We start from the raw sequence: 26,041 nt of genomic DNA, 5'->3' as shown, positions 1-26,041 counted from the left end.
AACTACACGTGATCAAATAATCCTAAAATGTGAAAGTTAGATAGGGTTTTGTGATTATTTAGTCTAAATATTTAGTTCATAAATAAAGAAGATAAAGCTTGGAAGAGTTGTATTAATTGCCCAACCTTGAATAAATCAACACAGTTGACACTGAAAAACCCCTTGGTTTCATATAAAAATTCCAAAAATTTCAATCTATAAAAGAATATATTCATACACTAATATTTTATAATTACTGACATACTCTTATGAATATATTCTTATGCTTTTAGCTTGTCACCTAACTTGGCTCCTCAGATTCTACTTGCATTACCATCACCCTTGCTGGCATGAATGTTGCATGGCCTCTGTTTCTTTATTATTTGCTTCCAAATCAAAGTGACATGAATCATAAAAAGTGCTTACTTTACCTGCATCTCTAGAAATAATATAAATGTACCTGGCTTCATAAAGTTTTATTTTTAACTTACTAAATCATTAAACATAACTAAATCATTTATTTTAATTCATAGGTGGCCACATCATTTATTAGAACACTACAGCTTGGAGGGAAGGGATATGCACCATCACCATCTGATCCTTTAAGGGCCCATGTAAAAGGACTGTTTAATTTCATTAACTTCATTGACAAATTAGATGAGATTCTTGGAGAAGTACCAAATCCAAGGTAATGACTTTTCATAAATTACAAATGTTTGGTATAAGTATGTCTTTAAAACTTTACTGAATCAGATGTAGATTTGAATATATGAGCTATTGAAATGACCAAGCATCAACAGTAGGGAAAAGATGAGTAAATTATAATCTCATGACCTTCCCCACTAAATTTCTGCCTCTCTTTGATTCTAAATTTTTGCCAAAGTCAAGTGGCATGTACTGTTTGTCTTTTTCTGGAAGAAAGATTTTTGAGGACTGGACATGACTGAATAGATAATTTCCTTAAAATTTCTATTTTAGCACTAAAGGAAGCCTATACCAAGAATGACTAAGGGAATTGACAAAGATGATGAAATCTTTATTCTATTTCTTGTTACTTTTCCCCCCTTTTCCTGGGTGTAAATCTTTGATTCATCTGGAATTTGTTTTTATATGATACTGAAAGTAAGAGATTCCTTATCAGATAGAGTCCCATTTATAATATATGCATATTGGATGATTAGTAATTTTGGTATTAATTTTTGAGGGGGGCAGAAGTGGGTTGTATATTTCAGCAATACGGTAGATCACTGTCACTTTGGTTGGTATGCTTTGGCAAGTACTAATAAAAACAGCTAGTACTTACTGAACACTTTTTAGGTGTCAGGCTCTTTATCGTGATTATCATTTGATCATTACAATAACCTAGAGAGAAAGAAACTGAAACACAGGGACTAAGTAATGTACCTCAGTCACATAATGTTATTAAGTAGCAAAGCTGGTATCTGAACTCAGTTCTGACCTTGGAACCCATTCTCTTAATCACTGCGTCTTATTTCATGAAACTTCTTTTCATTTTAAGATCCTAAGAATTTGTTTTCTGGATTTTCTTCTCAGTTGCATCCTTCTGTCTTTATGGATATCCATTATAACAAAGTAAATTTGGAAGAGAGTTTTGAATATGTTTTATAGGCAGTATCAGTGTCATCTTCTGAACTTTCAAGTAAGGTATTGGCTGGCTAATTCTTCTGAGATAGCCCATAACTTTAAAAATATATACTTTTAGAAAATATACTTTTAGCAAAGCAAATATAAGTATATTTTGTTAAAGTCAAATAATGAAAAAGTCCTTCACAGATTGACTAATTTTTTTTGTATTTGTTTTCATTTAGATGAAATTTTTATGCATCTATTTGTTGATTTTTTTTTTCCATTCGAGACCTTATTAACTTCTACCCTGGAAGATGGTAATTTGCCACTTACTCACACCTTCCTGGCACCCCCTTGTCTGCCTCCTGTTGCACACACACAACTTCTCTTCTTTCATCTTTCTAATACAGTTATACCACAATTTCAGATTAAAATATACATCAGAATTTATATTATTACGCATCTTGTAAATACTGCCTATACCTAAGCATTGTGATACGCTGTCACTATACTTCCTTTCTTGTACAAATTTTTGTCTTTCCTAGAGTTAATAATTATCTACTTTTTTCTTTTGCTTTAGTTCCTATATACTTATCATTGATTCTTTATTGAGTTTTTCAACAAAACTATTCATATTCTTATAGTTAGATTATGAATCAGTTCTGGCTTTTGCCCTTCAGGACATTCCTTCTGGAGAGTCCTCTATATTCCTCATTCAGGGTAGACTTTTGCTTGGTAAGCCTATTCCACAGTGGTAACCAGGAAGCTTCATTACTTTGTGAATTTCTTTGGCTCTGCCTTGTTTTTTGGATCTCAACTTTATTTTTAATTGGTAAATCTCTTATTTTTAAAAATAAAAAACAAAAGACAAAAAAAGAGAAAGCCATATGAGTAAAATATTTTATTTAAATTTGATTTGCCAACACAAACCATAATACCCAGTGCTAATCTCATCATCTCACATGGCTTTTTGAGAAAAAATAGGAAGCCAGTATCTTTATCTTTTTCTCACATTCGATTGTTTATGATCTTGTATCATTTCATGTCTAAGATTATTATATTTATTTTTTAAGATTATCTGCTTCCTTGGATGGTCTTTGTTTTATCTAAGTTGAATGTTTTCATTTGTTTTGCCCTCTTTCATGTTAGAGGTATTTCTAAAATGTGTGGTGATTCTGAACAGTCCTTTTATCATATTTAAGAATGAGACAATGGAAAGCTGATTAGTAGGTCTGTACAATGGATTTCATTATAGTATGGTAGCCATTTGGCTCTTTTGTTTGGGATTCTCCAAATGTTGGTAACTACAGATCTTTGCTTTGGGAATTACCCCAGAATGTCCAGAATGACATCCTTCAGTCTCTTTCGAAAAGCTGTTAGCCTAGCTAGTAGCATTCTGGAATTTGAGGTCAGATGGGGGTTGATGCTGAGTCTCTCTCAGTTCACTATGTAGACTTTTACTCAGTCATTCTGTCTTCAGTCCCTGTTGCCTTGAGGTCCAGAGCTGATCTGGCTTAGTTTCTCTAGAGTAATCTTGCTTTTTATGCTGAGGGGAGAGAATTGCACTGGCCTGACTGCTCAGCATAGGAGAGGAGATTTAGGTGTCTGAGTGTTTCTGATGTAGACTCTTAACCCTATCTTTATTGTAGCCATCAGTTTTGAAATCAGTTTCTGGGGTTGCTTCTTACTGGTGTCTCTTTTAGTAGTTACTTATATTTTAGCTTTCTCTGTTCTGAGTAGTCAGCTACCACATGTCCATCTGCTTTTCATTTTTCCATGCTTTCATTATATGTCTCTGCTGTCATCCGTGATTGTCGTCTCTAACATTCTCTTTCTTTGTGGATTTAAAACACTTGCCTCTTTCTCATTTTTAGTGCAATTTTAGGAGGGAGCAGATAAAAATGCTTATATTCAATCAAATATAGTTTGTTATAATTACATTCCCTTTGGAGGAATTTCTGGTAGGGATAAATTATCTACAGGATAGAAGTACATTTTAGAGGCATTTAGGATGAGAGAATAGACTTAAATTCTTTAATTTATCAGTGAATTATTTTGGATATCCTGTCTTGTCAGAGTAAGAAATTACTCTATGTTCTAGGGAAGACACTGAAGAAGTAGGTATCTAAATAGTGAATATGTTCATATGGGTGTCTAAAGAGTCCACTTGAGCAATCTTTCTTTTTCTTTTTTTTTTAATAAATTTATTTTTTATTGGTGTTCAATTTACCAAGATACAGAATAACACCCAGTGCTCATCCCATCAAGTGCCCCCCTCAGTGCCCGTCACCCAGTCACCCCCACCCCCCGCCCTCCTCCCCTTCCACCACCCCTAGTTCGTTTCCCAGAGTTAGGAGTCTTTATGTTCTGTCTCCCTTTCTGATCTTTCTTTTTTTCCCTTTATATCACCTTTATGGTGATTTTTGTATATTTTAAGTATATATTCATTTCATTTTTTAAAAGTTATTAAAAGCTAAAAACATATATCCTATTTATATAACAATAGAAGGATGTACAGAGGAAAGGACCATTGACCTAGTTCTTGGGAGCAGGAATAAAAGTGTCAGGAATGCTTACCTGGGTGGTTGTTAAAGTTCAGCTTCATCTTAAAGTATGAACTTGAAGGAGGAGTCAGGCAAACATGGAGAATGGGTGTGAAATGAAGCCCAGATGGGGGGTAGGGAGGATATTTCCTACAGTGGGGATAATATGGCTAACCTATTGGGACATTGTTTCATTGCTTATTCATTTTCTCTTATGATTTCAAAGTCTACTAGTACTTTTGCCATAGTCTATAAAAATTGTAAGAAAATAAAACAAACCAATTTCTCTGGTTTTGTCAATTCCTTCTTCCTTTTATAGCTGCGATTCTTGAAAAAAATGCTATTCTTTATTCCATTTCCCAATTTCTAATTATTTATTTTTTTAATAAATTTTTTATTAGTGTTCAATTTGCCAACATACAGAATAACACCCAGTGCTCATCCCATCAAGTGCCCCCCCTCAGTGCCTGTCACCCAGTCACCCCCATCCCCCACCCACCTCCCCTTCCACCACCCCTAGTTCGTTTCCCAGAGTTAGGAGTCTCTCATGTTCTGTCTCCCTCCCTGATATTTCCCACTCATTTTTTCTCCTTTCCCCTTTATTCCCTTTCACTATTTTTTATATTCCCCTAATGAATGAGACCATATAATGTTTGTCCTTCTCTGATTGACTTATTTCACTCAGCATAATACCCTCCAGTTCCATCCACGTCAAAGCAAATGGTGGGTATTTGTCGTTTCTAATGGCTGAGGAATATTCCATTGTATACATAAACCACATCTTCTTTATCCATTCATCTTTCGATGGACACCGAGGCTCCTTCCACAGTTTGGCTATTGTGGACATTGCTGCTAGAAACATCGGGGTGCAGGTGTCCCGACGTTTCATTGCATCTGTATCTTTGGGGTAAATCCCCAGCAGTGCAATTGCTGGGTCGTAGGGCAGATCTATTTTTAACTCTTTGAGGAACCTCCACACAGTTTTCCAGAGTGGCTGCACCAGTTCACATTCCCACCGACAGTGCAGGAGGGTTCCCCTTTCTCCGCATCCTCTCCAACATTTGTGGTTTCCTGCCTTGTTAATTTTCCCCATTCTCACTGGTGTGAGGTGGTATCTCATTGTGGTTTTGATTTGTATTTCCCTGATGGCAAGTGATGCAGAGCATTTTCTCATGTGCTTGTTGGCCATGTCTATGTCTTCCTCTGTGAGATTTCTGTTCATGTCTTTTGCCCATTGCATGATTGGATTGTTTGTTTCTTTGGTGTTGAGTTTAATAAGTTCTTTATAGATCTTAGAAACTAGCCCTTTATCTGATAGGTCATTTGCAAATATCTTCTCCCATTCTGTAGGTTGTCTTTTAGTTTTGTTGACTGTATCCTTTGCTGTGCAAAAGCTTCTTATCTTGATGAAGTCCCAATAGTTCATTTTTGCTTTTGTTTCTCTTGCCTTCAGGGATGTATCTTGCAAGAAGTTACTGTGGCCGAGTTCAAAAAGGGTGTTGCCTGTGTTCTCCTCTAGGATTTTGATGGAATCTTATCTCACATTTAGATCTTTCATCCATTTTGAGTTTATCTTTGTGTATGGTGCAAGAGAGTGGTCTAGTTTCATTCTTCTGCATGTGGATGACCAATTTTCCCAGCACCGTTTATTGAAGAGGCTGTCTTTCTTCCAGTGGATAGTCTTTCCTCCTTTGTTGAATATTAGTTAACCATAAAGTTGAGGGTCCACTTCTGGATTCTCTACTCTGTTCCATTGATCTATGTGTCTGTTTTTGTGCCAGTACCACACTGTCTTGATGACCACAGCTTTGTAGTACAACCTGAAATCTGGCATTGTGATGCCCCCAGATATGGTTTTCTTTTTTAAAATTCCCCTGGCTATCCGGGGTCTTTTCTGATTCCACACAAATCTTAAAATAATTTGTTCTAACTCTCTGAAGAAAGTCTAAGGTATTTTGATAGGGATTGCATTAAACGTGTAAATTGCCCTGGGTAATATTGACATTTTCACAATATTAATTCTTCCAATCCATGAGCATGGAATATTTTTCCATCTCTTTGTGTCTTCCTCAATTTCTTTCAGAAGTGTTCTGTAGTTTTTAGGGTATAGATCCTTTACCTCTTTGGTTAGGTTTATTCCTAGGTATTTTATGCTTTTGGGTGCAATTGTAAATGGGATTGACTCCTTAATTTCTTTCTTCAGTCTCATTAGTGTATAGAAATGCCACTGACTTCTGGGTATTGATTTCTAATTGTTTAATATGTATTTCTCCTCAGGCTATAAAGTCTATGAGGGTTTTATTGGTTTTCTGCACTAATATTCCCTAGTCCTAGCACAGTGTCTGGCAGAGTAGACACTCAGTATTTATTTACTTGTCTGTACTTAACTGACTCACAGTAATTCACTTTTCCACTCTATTGAAGCTGTTCTGCCAAAGATCACTTGTGATCTAGTTGGTGTAAACTTTTTTGGTCTCTTTTGAGTCTTCAAGTTTGATGGTTTTCTTTCTTAGAACTCTTTTCCCTGTACTTCTGAGATTTCATTCTCTTATTTTCCACCTACTGGGACTGCATATATACAAATTTTTACTCTATATTTCAGTGGGATTCAAACCTCTTTGCTGAATTTCAAAAATATATCTTTAACTATATGTTGTGACCTCAAGGGCAACTAAAACTTAACATGTTCCAAACTAAATCTTTGTCTTTTCCTGAAAACCACTTCTCCTCCTGAAGTGCCCAGTTTGACAAAGCTTGTCTTCCTGCAGCTGCCTAACCAGAAATCTGAAATATATCCTAAACTTCTTTTTCTCCTTTCTCTTTCCCTTCAGACACCAGGATCCATCAATTCTTCTTAACATTTTTGATATTCTTCTCATCTCTATTCCTATATTATTTGTTTTTTTTTTAATGGAAAATCTGTTTTCAAACTTTTAACCTTTCTTGCCTGAACTTCTTCACTTCTCTCTGAGTTGTTTTTTCTACCTCCAATTTTGAGTTACCCCATCCTGTTGTCCTTACTGCTGCCAGTGGTCGTTCTAAAACAGCAGGTGTTACTCTCGTAATTAAAATCCTTCAATGATTTCATGTTAGGTTCAGGATAAGACTTACAAAAATCTTAATATGATATAGAAATTCTATAGGCTCTAACTCCTGCCTGTGTGTTGTTCTAGCCTCTGTCTCAACCTTAAAACTTAAAGATAAAAATGTGTTTAATTCTTATAACTGAGTATAATAGGATAGAGGTCGTAGGGAATCACAATAATTGTTGAATCAAAAGGGGGATGGGGAATAGACAGGGAAGAAATGAAAGAAAAACTGAGTCTCACATTTCCCTCTCCACTGCCAACTTTTCATCAGGCCATATTAGCTGTAATTTGGTTGTATTTCTACATTTTGCCAGTAGGTGCCACCATAAAATGCATACTATACTTTCCTTAAAAATCTTAAATTAAGGGTTTCTTGTTACATAAAATAGTTCTCTGTTGTTCAAATATTTAAAATTATGTATTTCAAGTTTATAATAGCAACTTGAATTATATTTATTGGACTAAATATAATACATTTATAGAATGTTAAATCTAGTTGAAATTATCCAGTCCAAAATATTGTTACATTTTTTTTCTCATTTAAAAATATTCTAGAAGCATTTTTGATATATCTTATGGAGCACTTTTAATCATACTTAATTTTAATTTTTAAAAATTTATTTAAAGGTTTTATTTATTTACTTGAGAGAGATAGAGAACAAGTGGTGGGGAAGGGCAGGGAGAGAGAGAAGCAGATTCCCTGCTGAGCAGGGCTCCATCCTATGACCTAGAGATCATGACCTGAGCCAAAGGAAGATGTTTAACCCATTGAGCCATCCAGGCACCCACATACTTAATTTTTACAGATATGTTTTAGCAAGTAGTTATCTAATTCTTGAATATGGTAGGGGAAAGCCAACCCATATAGTAAAGATATTCAGTAATTACTGTGAAGTATTACCAATCTGTTTGTATTATTGCTTATTGTTCTGTCTCAGTCACTAGATATTAATACAGGCCTGTGGATTTAATTGTGTTTTCCTTTACTAGTTTTTTTTTTTTTCCCTTTTTCTGCCCTAGGGCCCTTTTTTTTTGTTTGTAAAGATCTGCAATTTACCTCTTTTTCACTTAAATTCTTCTATTAATATTTGTCCAGAGTACTCATAATATATCTTCTGGGATGCCTTCCTGAATAACTCCTTTTTCCCTTACCCACCCACTCACACTCCCTCAGTATCTCACTTTCTCACATGATCAGTTGTGACCTCTTAAAGAGAAAATATGTTGTTCATTGTATCCCAGTGCCTAACACAAATGTCCTGGTGTCATTTGAGTTAAAACTTCAGAGATGCCAGTCTCTAGAAGCAAGAGTCTGGATTATGCCACCGTGTTGCTGTGCAGATATTTGGCTCTTAGGAGACAATGTATAACAATGGACTGGGCGTAGCACTGGTGTTTGAGGTATTTTGCCGAGGTCAAAATGTTGAGCTTCATAATATCTGAAATACAAATCTTATAAATTTTTTCCTAATATAACTCAGGGTATTATATCATCTTTAATATTTTAGTGTATTTGTTCTTATAGAAAGAGTGAGAAAAGGAGGGAAAGGTGACTTTAACCTAATACCGTTGAAAGCATTTTTTTTTGTTCTTGTAATTGACATTAAAACACTCTTTCATATTTTATTATCCTTTTGAATCTTTTCCAAAACTCTTCCATTAGATTACTTCCCAGAGAAAGCACATAGTGTTGTGTTTTCATTTTGGCTTCATTTCATCCAATTACTTTCTGTGCTTTTGATTGAAAATCAAGGGAAAGCATTGAAAAAGAAAGTGCCTATATATATATATATAACAGTTCTTAGAGTTTACTCAGACTTCTGATTGCACATTTATGGCAGACTAGGTCCCCTGGTTGACCCTTCCACTGAAAATTGCTAGTAATGCTGGATAGCATATTTTTAAAATACTTCTTGAATGCATTGATGATTAGGCATACGTAATGAAAATATAAGCCGAAAACTAGGGGAGGGAAGAAAGCCAGAGAGGGGAGTCTAGAAGGGAAGTGAGCTTTTATTTTGAGAGTATTTAGCAATTGGGAAGATCTATTCTTACAGCCACTAGAGTCTGAGAGTGCAAAGACAAAGCCCAGGGACTGCCTAAGGTGAGGAGTCTATTGGAACATACCCACTCTACAGGGCTACCCACTCTGTGAAATGAACTGAGAGTAAGGGCTTTAGCCTGATAAAGGGTTTCTATAAAACCCTACTTAATGGTAAAATGTTTTAGCATCCTCTTTAGGATTTAGCACAAGATAAGAGTTCTTGCTCTTATCATTTCTTTTTTTAGTGTACTATCAGATATTCAATTCAGTATAGTAAGGCAAGGAAAAGAAAAAGGAGATTTAACAGTTAAAAGGAAGAAATTAAAAAAAAGGAAGAAATAAAGTTCTTTTTGATGATAATAGGATAGTAGATGTAGAAAACTCCAGGAATCTAGAGACAAATTATTAATATTAATAATAGTGTTTAACAGTGTTGCTGGACACAAGGTCAATAAACAAGCCATTGTATTCCTATGCTGTCACCAAATAGAAAACTTTAAAAAAGAAATAAGAGCTTCAAGAATATAAAATACATTTAAAAAATCTAATAAAGTCATACTAATCCTTCCCCTTCAACTAGTTCAGGTTGAAATTCTCTGATTGCCTTCTTCTACCCAGGGCTTTGTGTCCTGATCAAAGTGCTACCAGAGATTTTTGTCTTCAGGAAAACCCATTTATTCTGCTTGCCTCCCATTTAACAGCTCCCAATTTTCCACTCTAGCTCTTGTTTTTCCCTTTTTTGGGGAGAGATTAAGTGGTACTTAGAGATTTCCCCCGTTCCTGCCAAATTCAGTAAGATATTCCCCCAGAGTATTTATTTAGTCTGCCATAGTGTAAGTGGAAAGTCCATAAGTACTTTTGTATCAAAAATAACAATAATAGCAAAAAATATATATCTTATGTCTTACTATTAAACATTTTTGATTGTTGTGTGTGATAATGGTCATTTACTCAACAAACGTATCATTTCTTCTGTGTGCCAAATATAAACTGGTAGTATAAAGATTAGTAAATATTGTTCCTTCTCAGGGAGCTCTTTTCTTTTTTCTTTTCTTCCTTTATTTTTAAATGAAATGTTTCCCAAGCTTATGTAGTTGTCAGAATCACCTGTAGTACTTTTAAAACAATGCAGCTGTTTTGTATCCTTCTCAGCAGTTTGTGATTCAACAGGGTGTGAGCTGGAGTTGATATTTTAAACAAATGCTGAATATGATTCTGATAATCAGGCAAATGTGGGAGACACTAGTCTAATCGAACATTAAGTGTCTCTGCAGTTTTCTTCTCTATCTTGCCTTCTCTATTTGGAACAGCTATTTGAATGTAAACATATTTCCAGTGTTTGTTATGAAACCTGGCTTCTTCCCCAAAACATAAAACCTGGTAATTAGGCAGTCTGGATAAAAACTTTAATTCATAATTTCCTTTATGCTGCCATAAAAGTCACAGAAAAGTTAAATAACATACCCAAGGTAAAAGGCAGAGGTGGGAAGCAGGAGGTGGGAGATGGGATCTGTTATTCTGTGCTCAGGCAGCTGCCTTTATAGCCAGGACATACCACCTTCTTCTTCAGCACCATGCCGCCTTTCCAGGGATACCTTTAGGGAGAGATCTCCTGACTTAAAAAAAAAAAAAAAAAAAGGTCTCTCCTAGTGTCGGGCACCTCTAATTTCTTCCTTGCAATAGATCAAACTCCTTCTTCCTATATATTTCTTATATTTTTTTTAGGTCAGCCTTCTAGAGCAGGAACTGCAACCTAAATTCATTTCAGGTTCAGGCTTAGTATAAAGAAATAATTGATTTCAGGTTTTTAAAAACACTTGTCTATTGAACATAGTTGGTCCAGTCATTGGTTTGCTTTAGATCAATATTAACTAGCCTTAATTTCCCCCTTGCATACAATAACAATTCTCTTATCAGAATGCAATGTCCTGTTTCGGGTCAGTCCTCACCACCTCCTTCCTAGCCCAGAACACTCTTGTGTTCTTGGACAAGCTGTTTAACCTTTTTGAGACTCAATTTTCTCATCTGTGATTTGAGAATAATAATACTTACTGAATTGATTTTAAGATTAAAGTAATGTAGGATTCTAGGTATTCACTGAGAGATAGTGTTTCTGTTACCTTGTATCAAAACATACATATTTTAATTATATTATGTGTGTATGGCTGCACTGCACCTGAAACTGTTATTATATATAACTAAAATATTTCCCTTCAGCTTTCAAATCAGGGAAGAAGTAACTTTGTTGAAATGACTTGCTTTAAGAAAACCTTAATTTTCTCGCTCATGGTTCTCATTCTTTTCTTAAATGTGTTAGTTTGGTTTATAAGATCAAAGTCATATTTTTTGAAAAGTGTTGGTTAACTTTGAGAAGTTTATTTTCAAGCTCATATGCATAGTGTCATTTCTAATACTATTATAAAGGTGATCTTATTTCTATCTTCAGCATTGCAGGGGGTCGGATACTCTCAGTGATAAAGATGCAGCTGATTAAAGGCCAGAACAGCAGGGATCCTTTTTGTAAAGCAGTAGAGAAAGTTGCTCAGGATTTGGATTTGAGGATTAAAAATATTATCAATTCTCAACAAGGAGATGTAGCTGTTAGTACTACTGACATCAGTCCTGCCCGGGTAATGAACTTTTTATTTTTCATTATCCTTCTATACAAAACATTGTCACTTCTACTTATTATGGAAATGGTTTACTATTGCTACTTAAGCCAGAAGAATGTTTTTCCTGTGTTATGAGATATTGGAAATTTATGTTTCTCAATAGGGATTATCAACTTGAGTAAATCATAACATCTTTGGGCCAAAGTCTATTTGTTAAAGTGGGGTATTGGATAATCTTCAGTATCCCTTGTAGCACTAGAAGTTTATAATTCTTAGTGGATGTTAAAGTGTTTTACAGTAATTATTCTTATGGAACCATTATTTTGCCATCTATTCAAATATAAAATAAGAGCTGGGTTTCTCTGGGTCTGATCCCTGTATTAGGTACTGTGTAGAACAGTAATAGAAATGGTTTCTATTCAGTTTATTTTTCTTAAGTATAATTATTTCATCCTTATGATCTGTTGGTTTCTATCTCTATTACCAGCCTCCTGCAAACATGAGGAATTTTTCCTATGCTTAGTAATCTTTTAACTATATAGTCCCAGAATGTTTACCTCTTTCTTGTTTTTTTCGTTTTTTTAACATAGGTACTCCATCATTGTACAGTGTTAGTATTATAGGAGAAATTGGCTACCATCTTTCAGCTGTAGAAAAGAATTTGGGAGTATGTGTGATAATCCATTTGTTGCAGTTTAATTACTCAAGCAACAAAAGCCCCCTTCCATAGGTGTGATTGTGATAATCTGTGTATGAAGAAAGACTTTTGCTTATGTTTTATTATTCATCTATTTATTCACAGTCTTTGGGAACCATTTTTAATTGTTTTTCTGTAACAATGTATGTTTTCGGATGTATTTGAAGATGGGACATGGGGGAGATTCTGTGTTGTTGCCCCATGTGTTTTACGTTTGTTAACACTTACTGTGACTAGCACTTTGTAATGCAGTTGTTGGTTACTTACTTATTTTATCAAGGAGACTATGGGTTCCTTGAAGTGGTGGTGTTTACCTCTGTAGCCTAAACTTCAAACACTGTGTTTAGGATTTGGTATGTGTTTATCAGTGGATTACTGAATGAATGAATGAATGTCAACTCATTTTTTTTTTAATTTTTGCATTTGAATAGATCTTCACAGCCATCTATTTGGTTTGGTATTCAGATCAACAGAACCCCATCTCTCTTTGGCATAAGAAAGAGAAAATACACAGGGAGGCTAAATCCTGAGGCTAAGGTCACCAAGCTAGCTAGTTACTAAATTTTCTGACTTAAAGCCAGATGTTATTTTGACCAGAACCAATATCTTTCTGTGATGCTATTATGCTATTATTTTCTATATTTTCTATATTCTTTTATGCTTTGGGAAGGTGATAAGATTGATTTTAGTATGACTTGAGGGGGAAATATCACGTGCCTTAAAGCCATTTCCCATGGTTGATTTTTTTTTTTTATAACATAAACAATAGGAGATCAGTGGCACAAGAAATGAAAAAGAATGGCTGATCACCCAACTCTGGTGATTGTTAACTTTTTTTTTTTTGATTGTTAACTTCTACTTAATAGTATTTATTGTTCTAGCCAAAGTCTTATGCCATAAACCATGGGACTGCATACTGTGGCAGAGATACTGTGAAAACTTTACTAGTTCTTTTGGATGAAGAAGCAGCCAGTATGCCTACCAAAAACAAAGCAGAGCTTTTATATGATGATGAAAACACAGTTCATAATAATGGAATTTCTATTCTTACACTTTTTAGGTAAGTAATGTAGAAGTTATATGTATGTGAGTATTTAGTCTATAAAGGGAATTTTTGAAAAAACACCTCTTGGATTAAAAAGAAATATATTATGGTAAGAAACTTAGAAACTAGAGAAAAGTATGACGAGAGAAAACAAGTTAAAAGGAGATTGAACATTTAGATATGAGAAAGTTTTTATAAAAATATAGTATTTTATGAGAGTATGGCAAGTATTTTTGTTTTTATTTTTTGGCGCTTGTATTTTGCTTTGGAAATATTTATTTCCTTTGCTGTGTATGTCAAGAACTTTGGTAACTGCTTTCACTCATATTATCTCAGCCCTTGTACAACATCTTTCAGTGATATCCCCACTTCATAAGAAAAAAAAATTAGATACTTGAGAGACAGAGATTAAGTAATTTGCCTAAGACAGTACAGTTAGCAAGTAGCAAAAGTGTCTTACCCCAAAACCTAAGGTCTGTCCTCCAAAGATTGTACTGCTGTGCATGAGAACAGGAGATGGGGAATATAAAAAATAATGAAAGGGATTAAAGGGGAAAGGAGAGAAAATCAGTGGGAAATATCAGTGAGGGTCACAGAGCATGAGAGACTCCTAACTCTGGGAAATGAACAAGGGGTGGTGGAAGGGGAGGTGGGCGGGGGGTTGGGGTGACTGGGTGATGGGCACTGAGGGGGGGGCACTTGACAGGATAAGCACTGGGTGTTATACTATATGTTGGCAAATTGAACTCCAATTAAAAAAAAAGAGAGAGCATGTATACCAGACTACATGCGAGTTGACATCTGTCGGTTCGTCATCGTATGAAGAAAAATACTTAACTAAATTAATGTGTTGATATTCTGGACAAGACATTGATATGCTCCAGTTTTAACAACAACTAGGTCAAACACTGAGTAGGTTGGTAGTGTTTTCCATTAATGAACGTTCATTTGTAGAAAAATGTAAAGTTTTAGAATGATTTTAAATTGTATTTAGTACCTTGTGGAGAAACTTTACAAAATCATCCTACTTGTTTGCTCTCTTCTATTTTTCTTTTCTCTTTGAAGAGAAACTTTGCAATGACCTGTCATTGAGTGTTGTCCTCCAATTTGTTTAAAATCTTCTTCACCAGCTTTCAGTGATTATTATTTTATAATTCAGTGTGATATAATTTTCCCATGTTCTATCTTAAAAGTGTTCAAATATTTTCGTAACAATGAAAATTTATTCTTTCAATAATTTATGAAAAAAGTGGAAAGAAAATGAACCTTGTTTTTTTTTTCTTTTACTTTACTTCTGTTTAACAAAGTTTGCTTTTTAGATAAAAACATAAATGATTAAATTTTCTCTCAGATTCAATTCTACCCTTTTCTTAGAGAAAGTTATTTTGTGTTTATAGAATTTTATTAAACAAAATCAATCCCTACATCCACTTTATTTATTTATTTATTTATTTATTTATTTATTTATTTATTTATTTATTTATTTATTTATTTATTTATGATAGTCAGAGAGAGAGAGAGAGAGAGAGAGAGAGAGAGAGGCAGAGACATAGGCAGAGGGAGAAGGAGGCTCCATGCACCGGGAGCCCGATGTGGGACTCGATCCCGGGTCTCCAGGATCGCGCCCTGAGCCAAAGGCAGGCGCCAAACCGCTGCGCCACCCAGGGATCCCCCTCCTACATCCACTTTAAAGAAGTATTTTTCTCAACCATGTGGTCACACATATTTCAATTGCTTACAGTTACCTTAACATTTGCAATTGTCATTGTGCAGACAAGTGCCAATTCATGGTAAGGTGAATTTTTAGTGGTCTGCATTGGAATGATAAAATTAAGAACAATGTGGTGTATGAATATAAGTCAATGTAAGGTTATAAACTAGTGTTTCTTAGAATAGACTATTCTTTATCCTTATATAACAGTCTTTTGAGTTAAAGAGGTTATGACTCTGGCTCTATTAAGCCAGAAAGGAATTTATTGAGGAATCCAGGTTTGTCTGGCTCCAAAGCTCCAGTGTTTCTTTCTCCATTGTGCCTTCTTTGACTGTCCTATTTCTAAACTGTATTTTTCTCTTGAATTCCTCTGCTACAGCACTTGTCCTTTTTTATTTTAAATTTTAGTTGTGTGGATATCTTATTTCCTTAGGCTTCAGGAGTCTGAATTCAGGGCAATGAATGAATCTACTTTCTATCCTTTATAATATCTTGCACAGTACCATATGTATATTAGGAACCCAAATATGTAGTGACTGAATCAATTAATTGAGCAAATTATCAATACTTAGAATTCTCATTAGTAGTACTAACACTTTTATACAGTGCTATAAACAATTAGATTCAGTTGTCTTTTTATTTTATAACTGCTTTTGGGTAAGAGGGGGCAAAAACAAGTTAAAAAGCTACTTTTGTTTATATGTTTTTTGCTTTTTTTGGACATAGATCTCCCACACAAGTGAATAATTCATCAATGAAATCCCTAAGAGAACGTATCTGTAAGTCAACGCAAGAGAAAAAAATTAAGGTACGGTTTAATATACTGTCATAAAAATGATAAAAATGGTTTTATTTGTAGAAGAAAAATAGAAAGCTGAGCTGGATATTATAAATATACATTGTACTTGGAGCCATAAGACTTAAATGGAAAATGAATTATGGCATTGACATATAGAAACTTTACTCTTATACAATCATGGCTGATTAGTCTTTGGCTTATTCAATCTGCTGGACCTAAATGAAGGAAAGAATTAAGTACTTGCTATTTTAAGTGTTCAATACATATTGTTCAGTGAATGAAGGCAAAAGTAAAGAAGATATGATGTTCTCACTTACATTTCTCACATTTTAAACTGATTCTTGAAAGACTAAATAATTTCCATTTTGTTCCTGTCTGAGACATACAGCAGAATATCATTCATTGTAGATTAAGACAAGAACATTTCACATTGTTTATTGATTAGAGCTATTCTTTATAACTTTATATTATTTGAGCTAAGTTTTTCTGCCCTCATTCAAACATTTGTTCCTGTAAGTAGCCAATAATGTGTTTTTTTTTTTAAGTATTTAAAATTTTCTTGGTCTTATTTTCTTTTTTTCTTTTTCTTTTTTATTTTTGGTCTTATTTTCAAAAAGAAATTTGGTCTTAACTCATTCGGCATACATTTATTGAGCATCTGCTATGTGCTAGATATTCTTCTATGGTTAATAATTCATTCATTTGTTCAAAATTTTCATGTAAAATTTACAATTACCTTAAATTATCAAAGTTATTCATCTTCATACAGCTTTAAGAACTCTAATTTGTATGCTTTTTATATCGCATTTGGTAAGTTAGTCCCAATTCGCAGAACTTTTAGTTATCTGTTTCATACCCAAAACCCATTCAATTTATATTAATAAGTCTTATCTTTCTTTTGGCTATTATTTGTTGTCAGTACTTAATACCTGTGGAATATGTCAAGGAGTTTTATACAATTTTTCTATGAGTAAAATTTGTCAATCCTTTGTTATATTACATAAGCACTTACAGTCAAGGCATAAGATCTTTTTGAAAAAAATCCATTCTTTCAACTTTATTAGAACCAGAAATGTAATCTACAAATTCTTTAATTTTTTTTCCCTGCTATGGATACTGACAAACTTTAATATTTTCATTTAAAGATCATTGGTATAATACCCCTTAGTTCTACCCATGTCAACGCAAATGACAAGATTTCATTTTTTTGATGGCTGAGTAATACTCCATTGTATTTATACCACCTCTTCTTTATCCATTCATCGGTCAGTGGACATCTGGGCTCTTCCCATAGTTTGAACTAGAGAGTTTTATGCTAAGGGAAATAAGTCATTCAGAGAAAGACAATTATCAAATGATTTCACTCATCTGTAGAATTTAAGAAACAAAACAGGGTTGTAGAAGAAGGGAGGGAAAAATAAAGTGATGAAATCAGGGGAGACAAACCATAAGAGACTTAACCATAGGAAACAAACTGAGGGTTGTTGGAGGGAAGAGAGAGTTGGAAGGATGGGGTAACTGGGTGATGGGCATTCAGGAGGGCATGTGATATAATGAGCACGAACTGGATATGATAGATCACTGAACTCTACCTCTGAAACTTAACACTATATGTTAATTAATTGAAGTTAAATAAAGAATAAAGATCAATGGATATTTTGTTAGAATTAACTAAATCAAAATGAAAAAAATCTGTTTTAAGAATAAGAATAAGGTGGGGTTTTTTAATTTTTTTTTTTTTTTTAGAAACTGGTAAGAGTCAGCTAATTACTATAAAATGTATAGTCAAATTTAGAAAGTTTTGGGAAGTAGAGGAGAAATTTTTTAATGCTGTCTCATTTATGGATGTGGAGACCAAAATCTTGAGAAAACACCTTGTCCAAGATCTCATAACTACTATGAAATGTGGGCAAAGCCATGGTTAAATACTAATGAAATTATAATTACATTGCTACCTTTACTTAATAGTGGAGCTGGCTTAGTCTACATAGCTCTGACACAAAATGGCAATAGAGAGAGGAAGGAATTGGTGTTTATGATTATATCTTACTGTACAATGGTCTTTATAAAAGCAAAGTGTGAAAATAATTGGTTTAGCCAGGTATACAGCAGAACCATAGCCAGCTAAAGTATTTTGTTGGAATAACAAAAAAAATGTATTAATATTTACTACTAAGTTACTATGGAAAAGTAGTTTAACAGCTTCTTGTCTTATTGTCTGGTTAATTTTGCTCTTTTGGCATATAGTTCTTTTTTAATCATGGAAAGAATACATGATTTACATTTAAAATGGTGTCTTGCAAAGAGCACTTCAAAAAATAGAAAATATTAGGGTATTTAGAATTTTGATGTCATAGATGATAATTGATTGGAAGTATCCATGTCATTATATGGGGCAAATGAACTTTTCTTAGATTTTAGTTTATCATTTATAAATAAAAATAAACACCCCTCTGATCGTAAAATCTTATGAAACCATATTCATTTTATGGTTCCTCAAGTTTTATTTCCTACTATTGCTTATTAGGAAACTTGTCCATGGTGGTCAAATAAATTCTACTGTGATAGATAGGAACCTTTAGGGAATGGTTACATCCCAACACCCCCTCATCCCCCATTTCAAGCAGTTTATACAAGTATCTTCATATCTCTTTCTTAAAAGATTTTCCAGAAGATACTTATCTCCTTATATCTCTGTAAATTAATTGTATTCCTTTCATGGTTTAGCAGTATTTTGTGCATCAGGCACAACTGAAAAGTCCCATGTACAGGTGTTTTCCTTATTCTGAGTTTAATGTTTTTGCCCATATACATACAATAATACATAGGATAATCAGCAGTAACTGATTTAGTAATTTAAGTGAGCTGATCAGGAAAATGCTGGATCTTTAAAACATAGAGTAGCTAGGACAGTGAAAATTAGGGTTTAGGTGGTTTGAAAATAGACTGGCTATAATTCTGGTACCTATGTAAGTAGTCAGGCAGCCCAATGCTCATGGTGTTGGAAAATTCTTAAATAGATATCCAAGTTGAACTTTTAGAGTCTTAGAAAACTCTGGGTACATCCAAATTAAAATGTTAGATTGAGCTTAACTCATAGAATTTCTCTCTCCTTACAATGTCTATAAAATAGTAACTAGCAAAAGCATTCATCGAGAGCAAACAATAAAGAATAATACAACTAGATACAATAACTTCAAAAATGAGGCCAAGGAAAGAATCTGAAGATTTTGGGGGGAAGAGTCACAATATGACTTAATACAGCCTCAGTCCCCAGATACTATACTAGTGAGAATTATCACTAATATATCCCAAACTGAAGGGCCAACTAAGTGCGTGTGTTCCTTTTTTTTTTTCTTCCCCCCTTATTAGAGAAATAGTAGAAGTGGCAATGAGGGGATGCCTGGGTGGCTGGCTCAGCAGTTGAGCATCTGCCTTCGGCTCAGATCGTGATCCTGGGGTCCTGAGATCCAGTCCTGCATTGGGCTCCTCACAGGGAGCCTGCTTCTCCCTCTGCTTGTGTCTCTGCCTCTCTCTGTGTGTATCTCATTAATAATAATAGTAATAATAATAATAATAATAAGTGGCAACTAGATAGTAATGAGTAATGTGGTTAAAATGTGAAAAATGAACGCTGGAACTTATATACTTACACAGATGAAGCCTCCAATGCCACATGATGAACTGGGGAAATTATCCAAATGACCCCCTTCCATTTGAATGAGATATAGTGGCTAAGTAGACAGAGTAAACCTTCTTACAGTACATATAATGAATAATAAACTCCTACGAGTAAGTGTAGCACCCAGAACATTTTCAAACTGTCTCCTCTGCTGTGTCCACCATTCCTCAGGCTACTGAAAAATGAGGAATAACAAAGTATGCGGCCTTCAAAATGTAACTGAGGAGAAAATAAAATGCTCTCAAATAAGGAGGGAACAGAATCAAGAAATCACTCACGGACTTAGAGGCTTCTGTTTAGAGCTAAGATATGGTGGCAGAAAACCATTTCTGCTACAATAACAAAATGAAAAGCATATAAATGGGAGAGAATATATTTTAAAGACATAGGAAAGCTATGTAAGCAAAGTGATTTAAGTAAACTAAAAATCTGAGGAGGGTAAAGTCCTTCTGAGGTGAGCACCTTATTATCAGTTTCTTTCTTCCCCAGGATTATTTGCCAGTTTTAGATACATGCCAAGGATTTATATTTGGCCACATAAAGGAACTACTGATGGAAAGAGGGACCAACAAAGACTGTGGATATCTTGAGGGCTGGCAACAGTTTGGAACCTTTAGGAGCCCTGAATGCATGGTTATTTTTACCTAGCGCACATATTTTGGATTTTGAAGTGGAGTGGGAGGCCGAAGAGCTTGTTTGGTAAACTAATATCATCTGTGCTGTTGAGCGAGCTAGAAGACAAGGCTCTGCTTGAGGAGTGGGACCCACATTCAACATGTGGCTGTCCCCTTTCACATATTTGTCATATTTGGAAATGAAGTAAGATGAGAGGCCAAAGAGTACAATGTATAAACCTCTGAAAGGCAAACTGAACCCTCCCCCCACCCAGACTTTTAGGTCAGAGATGATAGAGATTCGCAACGTTCTTGACTTAAAGCCTGGGAAGGACATTCCTGAGGAAGAGATTAGAACCAGAAGTCAGATGTACGTTATGACACATGTAACTGAGCTCTTGGTCAGCCCAGTTCCTGACTGCATTGAGGTTATCAGCCCTTTGCTATGTCTACCTACTAGAGACAAGGGAAACCTTTCTAGTGGAAGAAGGTTCTCCATCGGGAGCCTCTACACTTTCTTTACACACAATATCCAGCATGAAATAAAATATACTGGACATGAAAAGAAATAGGAAGTCTTATCTTTTAATTAAGAGGGAAAACTAACAATAGTGGCAGATGCACAAATAATCCAGATATTTGAATCAGCTGACAAGGAATTGAACATTTTTTGATATGTAAAAGTTCGGAAAAGATGGGCAAAATGAATGAAAAATTGGGGAATTCCAGCAGAGAATTAAAATCTATGAAACTGTATAGAGACATTCCAGAACTGTAAAAACATTATCTGAAATTAAGAACTCATTACTTGATTTTAATAGTAGACTGGATGTAGCATTAGGTTGCAAAACTAGACTTGAAGATAGGTTGTTGGAAAAATTAGAAAAAGTCTAACATGTGCCCAATTAGAGTCCCAGAAGGAGAGGAGGAAATAGGAAAGAAATGGTATTTCCAGAAGATAAAATGATTGTAATTTTTTCCCAAAGCCTAATTGGTCCTTTTATATCAGTTGATACTTAGAAGACGTAGGGAACAGACGGGAGGTCTCTCTTACTAATATAAAGTTGCATATGGGTTCCAGTCTTAGAGACTCAGGAAACAGAAAATGTCTCAGAGTCCTTTGAGGATCCATTTGCGGCACATAAAATGGCACAGAATGGGGCACCTGGGTGGTTCAGTCGGTGAAGTGTCTGCCTTCGGCTCAGGTCATGATCCCAGGGTCCTGGGATATACTACATGTGGCTAGCAGAGTATAAAAACAGTTGCGGTTCTGGTGGATTAGATAACCACAAAAGAAATAACAAGAGACCAATAAGTAAAGGAAATGGTGCTCTGACCACGAGAGTTGAGAATAAGATTTTTTTTTAATTTTTTTTTTATTTATTCATGATAGTCACACACAGAGAGAGAGAGGCAGAGACACAGGCAGAGGGAGAAGCAGGCTCCATGCACCGGGAGCCCGACGTGGGATTCGATCCCGGGTCTCCAGGATCACGCCCTGGGCCAAAGGCAGGCGCCAAACCGCTGCGCCACCCAGGGATCCCGAGAATAAGATTTAAATAGAGAGAATGGAAGAGAGACTTCCAAGCTGAGCACATAACCTGATGAAAGTATTAGATTATCTCAGTGGTATAGACTGTATGTTGGGTAGTTGTAGAAAATAAGTGAATAAATAGTATGAGGCAAGGTTAAGGAAAATGTGGCTTTTGTGGTTTTAAGGAATAGTCTTTTTTTTTTTTTCCTTGTAGGGCTTATTATGTGCATGAAAACCTAAGAAAGGTGGACTATTTAAGACCTGTAAAGGGACAGTGGATATAATAGGGCCTACAGACTCAGATGCATAATTCTCAGTACCTAAATATGAGGTAGGTTTTCCCTGTGTGTATGCATCTCTCTTGTTCCTTTACCCAATGGCGTCACCACTCTGTTGAATAGAGGAGTTTACTTTGTCTAGACATGTTTTTCTATCTCAAAGCTTTTGTCCTCAGAGTGATTTAGCTGTTCTTTGCCCATCTACTTCTCTCATTTCTGTATCACATGGTTTCCTTTCGTTCTGTTAAAGAGTAGAATCCATTCTGTAAATCTCTTTTTTTCTTTCTCTAAGCCTTTGCTTATTCATGTCTCTGTTCCCTCATGCCTTCCTCTTGCATATATATATCTGTTATACTGTTAAAATTTTACTTATTAATTGATTCATTCACCAACATGTATTATTAAATGCCTCCTGGGTACCAGACAATGTTCTAGGCACCGGGAATAGGGTAGTGAACAAAACAGACTAAAACCTTGCCCTCATGGACAGGTCTTCCCCAAATATTTGTAGGGCTGGGATACAAGAATATAAACAAAAGTCACTGGCCCACTCCTGGATCCCCTTTCAACCCTTATTCTGTGCCACACTCAGGGACACTCCACCAAGAGGTGTGCACACTCTATTCTCCATCACCCTCGCCATAAACTGTAAGCCCTTGAGCCTAGAGCAGGAGGCTAGTCCAGTAAGGAGGGGAGGGCCGCAGGAGGGCCAGAGCAGATCACCAGTTGCCATACTAAGAGTTTCATTCATGGAGCTTCCATTTTAGTTGGGAGAGGCAAATAATGAACAAAACAAGTGAATCACGGGGAGCATTAGAAGGTTAGTAGTGCTGTGGAGTGAAATAAAGCTGCAGAAGGAAGTAAGGAGAGTGTGTTCCTTTGTGTGTGTTTTGGCTTTAAATAGGATGCTCAGGGACTCCTGGTGGCTCAGCAGTTGAGTGGCTGCCTCTGGCTCAGGGCATGATCCCGGTCCCGGAATCAGTTCCGCATTGGGTTTCCTGCATGGAGTCTGCTTCTCCCTCTGCCTGTGTCTTTGCCTCTCTCTCTGTCTCTCTCTCTCTCTCTCTCTCTCTCTTTCTCTCTCTGTGTGTGTGTGTGTTTATCATGAATAAATAAGTAAAATATTTAAAAATAAATAAATAAATAGGATGCTCAGTAGAGGTTTTTTTGAGAAGGTGACATTAAGCAAAGACTGTAAGAGAGTGAGCAGCGTTTTTCAGTAGAATGAAAATGGGATATTTGTATTAAATGAAACTAAAGTTGAATTCTTTGGGCTGAAATAAATTGGCATTTATTGAGTACCTACAAAGTGTCAAGTGTTATATTAGGTATTTTATATCCTTCATTCCAGTTAATCCTTGTTCACTTCTAGAAGGCATCATTTTCTAGTCTTATAGTTAGTAAGTAAAAGAGCAGGGTTTATATTCAAGTGTAAGACTTCAAAGACGTCATGCTATTTCCAAAGAATAAGTAAAGGCATAGTAATTATAGTGAAGAGTCATAAAAAAGTAATGCTACTACTTTTGCTACTATTGTGTGTAGTAATACTACTATTATCTTTCTTAACAAAATAAGTGAAATTTCACTGATGAAGAAATAAATGATTATTTGATGCATTTACAATCCATATACCATTAAGGGTAGCAAATTTGTTCTTTTGAAAAGATAATAATATATGAAAAGATATATTTCGAATTTATTTTCAGTTACATATTACCTATGTGTTTTGAGAATAATTTGCTTTTTCTTTTTTTTATAATTTTTTAAATTTAATTTCCTTTTTCAAACTTGCCGATATATTTATCAGCATAATGGGGCTTACCACTTTCATTATCTTATTAGTGCAGCTAACTCTGAGAATGACTGCCACTTTTTGGTGTTTTGACTCATTTGTTTTGATTTAACAGGAGTCAGGCTTTCCTATGTGAAGTACTATTTTCCTCAAAGTGGGAACCTACTAATAATTCCAATTTAAAAAGAGCTTGTGGCAAAAGGACTTTTCCAATTCTTGGCAAGTTTGAAGTTCATTGCAATTTTACTGTGGATAGAAATCTTTCCAAAGAGGGGAAATCACTCTACAAAGGAAAACATTCAATCCTTTTCTGTCATGTGACTTGAACATAAAATGATTTTAACAGCCATGTATGAATCTGGACATTATTCTTAGTTGTTTAGTACTTCAAAAGCACTTTCAAGAGGGAATTGTTTTGCTTGTTTGTGATTCCAAATCAAATACACAGAAAGATTTGGAAGATTTACAACAGGAAGTAATCTCAATTCTATGTAGCCACTAATCTTGTGCAGAAAAATTCAACTTTTATGAACAAAGGAAAAGCAATCTCTTTTAAGTTATGAATACAAGCCAGTGCATTTTGTATTGTTTCAATAACTAAAATGAAGATGCTGATTATAAGTTCAGTTTTTGAGTGGCATTCCTAGAATAATTTTAGAGCTGGCCTGGTCCTGAGGAATCCAATTTAACATATTTCTTACTCTGCAGAAAAATTATCCTCATATATGTTATTGCATTAATTAATTGCAGGGTATCTACAGGGATCTCTAGAACTTATATAGTCCTTTATTTTTTTACCTGTATTTAATTCTGACAGTTATGTGAAATAAGTATTATTCCTATTTGTGGATAAGTGAGAGGTTTAGAGGTTTACCTGAAATCATCTAGTTTATTTTTTTATTTTATTTTTTTTTAATTTTTATTTACTTAGGATAGTCACAGAGAGAGAGAGAGGCAGAGACACAGGCAGAGGGAGAAGCAGGCTCCATGCACCGGGAGCCCGATGTGGGATTCGATCCCAGGTCTCCAGGATCGCGCCCTGGGCCAAAGGCAGGCTCCAAACCGCTGCGCCACCCAGGGATCCCAATCATCTAGTTTATAAGTGATAGGGACAGTATTAGAAGAAGGCAGTTCTTTTAACTGCAAATCTGATTCCTTTCCCATCACATCATTGTCTTTTTGTGCATGATCAATGAAATTCTCTAGATCTTTTTCATTTGTTACTTTTAAGTCAGGTTTTCCTCATCATCATCTGTAATGGATATTTTGAACTTAAATATAGGAGTTTGGTTATCCTCATTCATCTTCATCTTATTATTTTCTACTTATGGTTCTAGCTTTCTGACATCTTTTCTGTCTTGAGTCTGTTATCCAATTTATTTATTATTTCTTCCAGCAGCAGGTCAACAGCAGGTTTTATAAGTAGAATGTCTTGATTATAAGAGTCATCCTAGTAATCTCTTTAATATTCTGGGTGCCTATCACATAGTTGGAACTAAGTCATAATTGATTTAAAAAAAAGAGATTTTCGTAAGGGCAGGGAAAAGAAAACCCATATATAATTTCTTACAAAAAGAAAAACAAATACCTTCAATGTAACTACTTAGTTACTTCTTTTGGACGTAAGTATTCCAAGATTACTATAGAACTGTTGTGGTTCTCATGTTTTGATATTTTTATAAGAGATATTTTTTGTAGTGTATAAAGTGGTTAACTATTTCCTTTCATATCTGAATTCATGCTCAGTATTTTAAAAACCCATTGCCTTATAATTCTGGTTTTCTGAAATTACCCTACTGTCACCTAGGCTCACTAATTTCTCTCTAGGAGGCCTGAAGATAGGAAATCTAGTATAAAGAGGGCTATGCACTTATTTTGTCACTGTATTTACATAGCAAGGAAAGGTTTTAACTTAGATATGTCAAAAATTACTAAAAATAACACAGCTTTCTAAAGAAATGTTTATTTTTGCGAACCATGAGATTGAGAAAACATCAATTTTCTTTTTTTATACGTATATTTTTTTATTGGAGTT

The 26,041-nt window shown here is 34.9% G+C and overlaps 1 protein-coding gene across 5 annotated transcripts in view; it reads left to right on the top strand.

Annotated features, from left to right (window-relative positions):
• Positions 1-26,041, top strand: part of PARPBP (PARP1 binding protein) — a 64,464-nt gene that overhangs the window by 35,152 nt on the left and 3,271 nt on the right. For 2 of the 5 annotated variants that reach the window (XM_055336463.1, XM_055336462.1), the window contains 4 exons: positions 513-667; positions 11,689-11,872; positions 13,433-13,611; positions 16,034-16,115. In XM_055336463.1, coding sequence (XP_055192438.1) covers positions 513-667; positions 11,689-11,872; positions 13,433-13,611; positions 16,034-16,115 — 600 coding nt within the window. Of the gene's footprint in view, positions 1-512; positions 672-11,688; positions 11,873-13,432; positions 13,612-16,033; positions 16,116-22,150; positions 22,240-26,041 lie in introns of those variants that run through there. The other 3 variants (XM_055336464.1, XM_055336465.1, XM_055336466.1) reach the window with 3 other exon arrangements.

This window comes from Nyctereutes procyonoides, unplaced genomic scaffold, assembly GCF_905146905.1.
Source record: "Nyctereutes procyonoides isolate TBG_1078 unplaced genomic scaffold, NYPRO_anot_genome, whole genome shotgun sequence".
In the NCBI taxonomy this organism is placed as follows: Eukaryota; Metazoa; Chordata; class Mammalia; order Carnivora; family Canidae; genus Nyctereutes; species Nyctereutes procyonoides.
The sequence above is the reverse complement of the archived record's forward strand: the minus strand, read 5'-3'. Positions and strand labels throughout refer to the sequence as shown.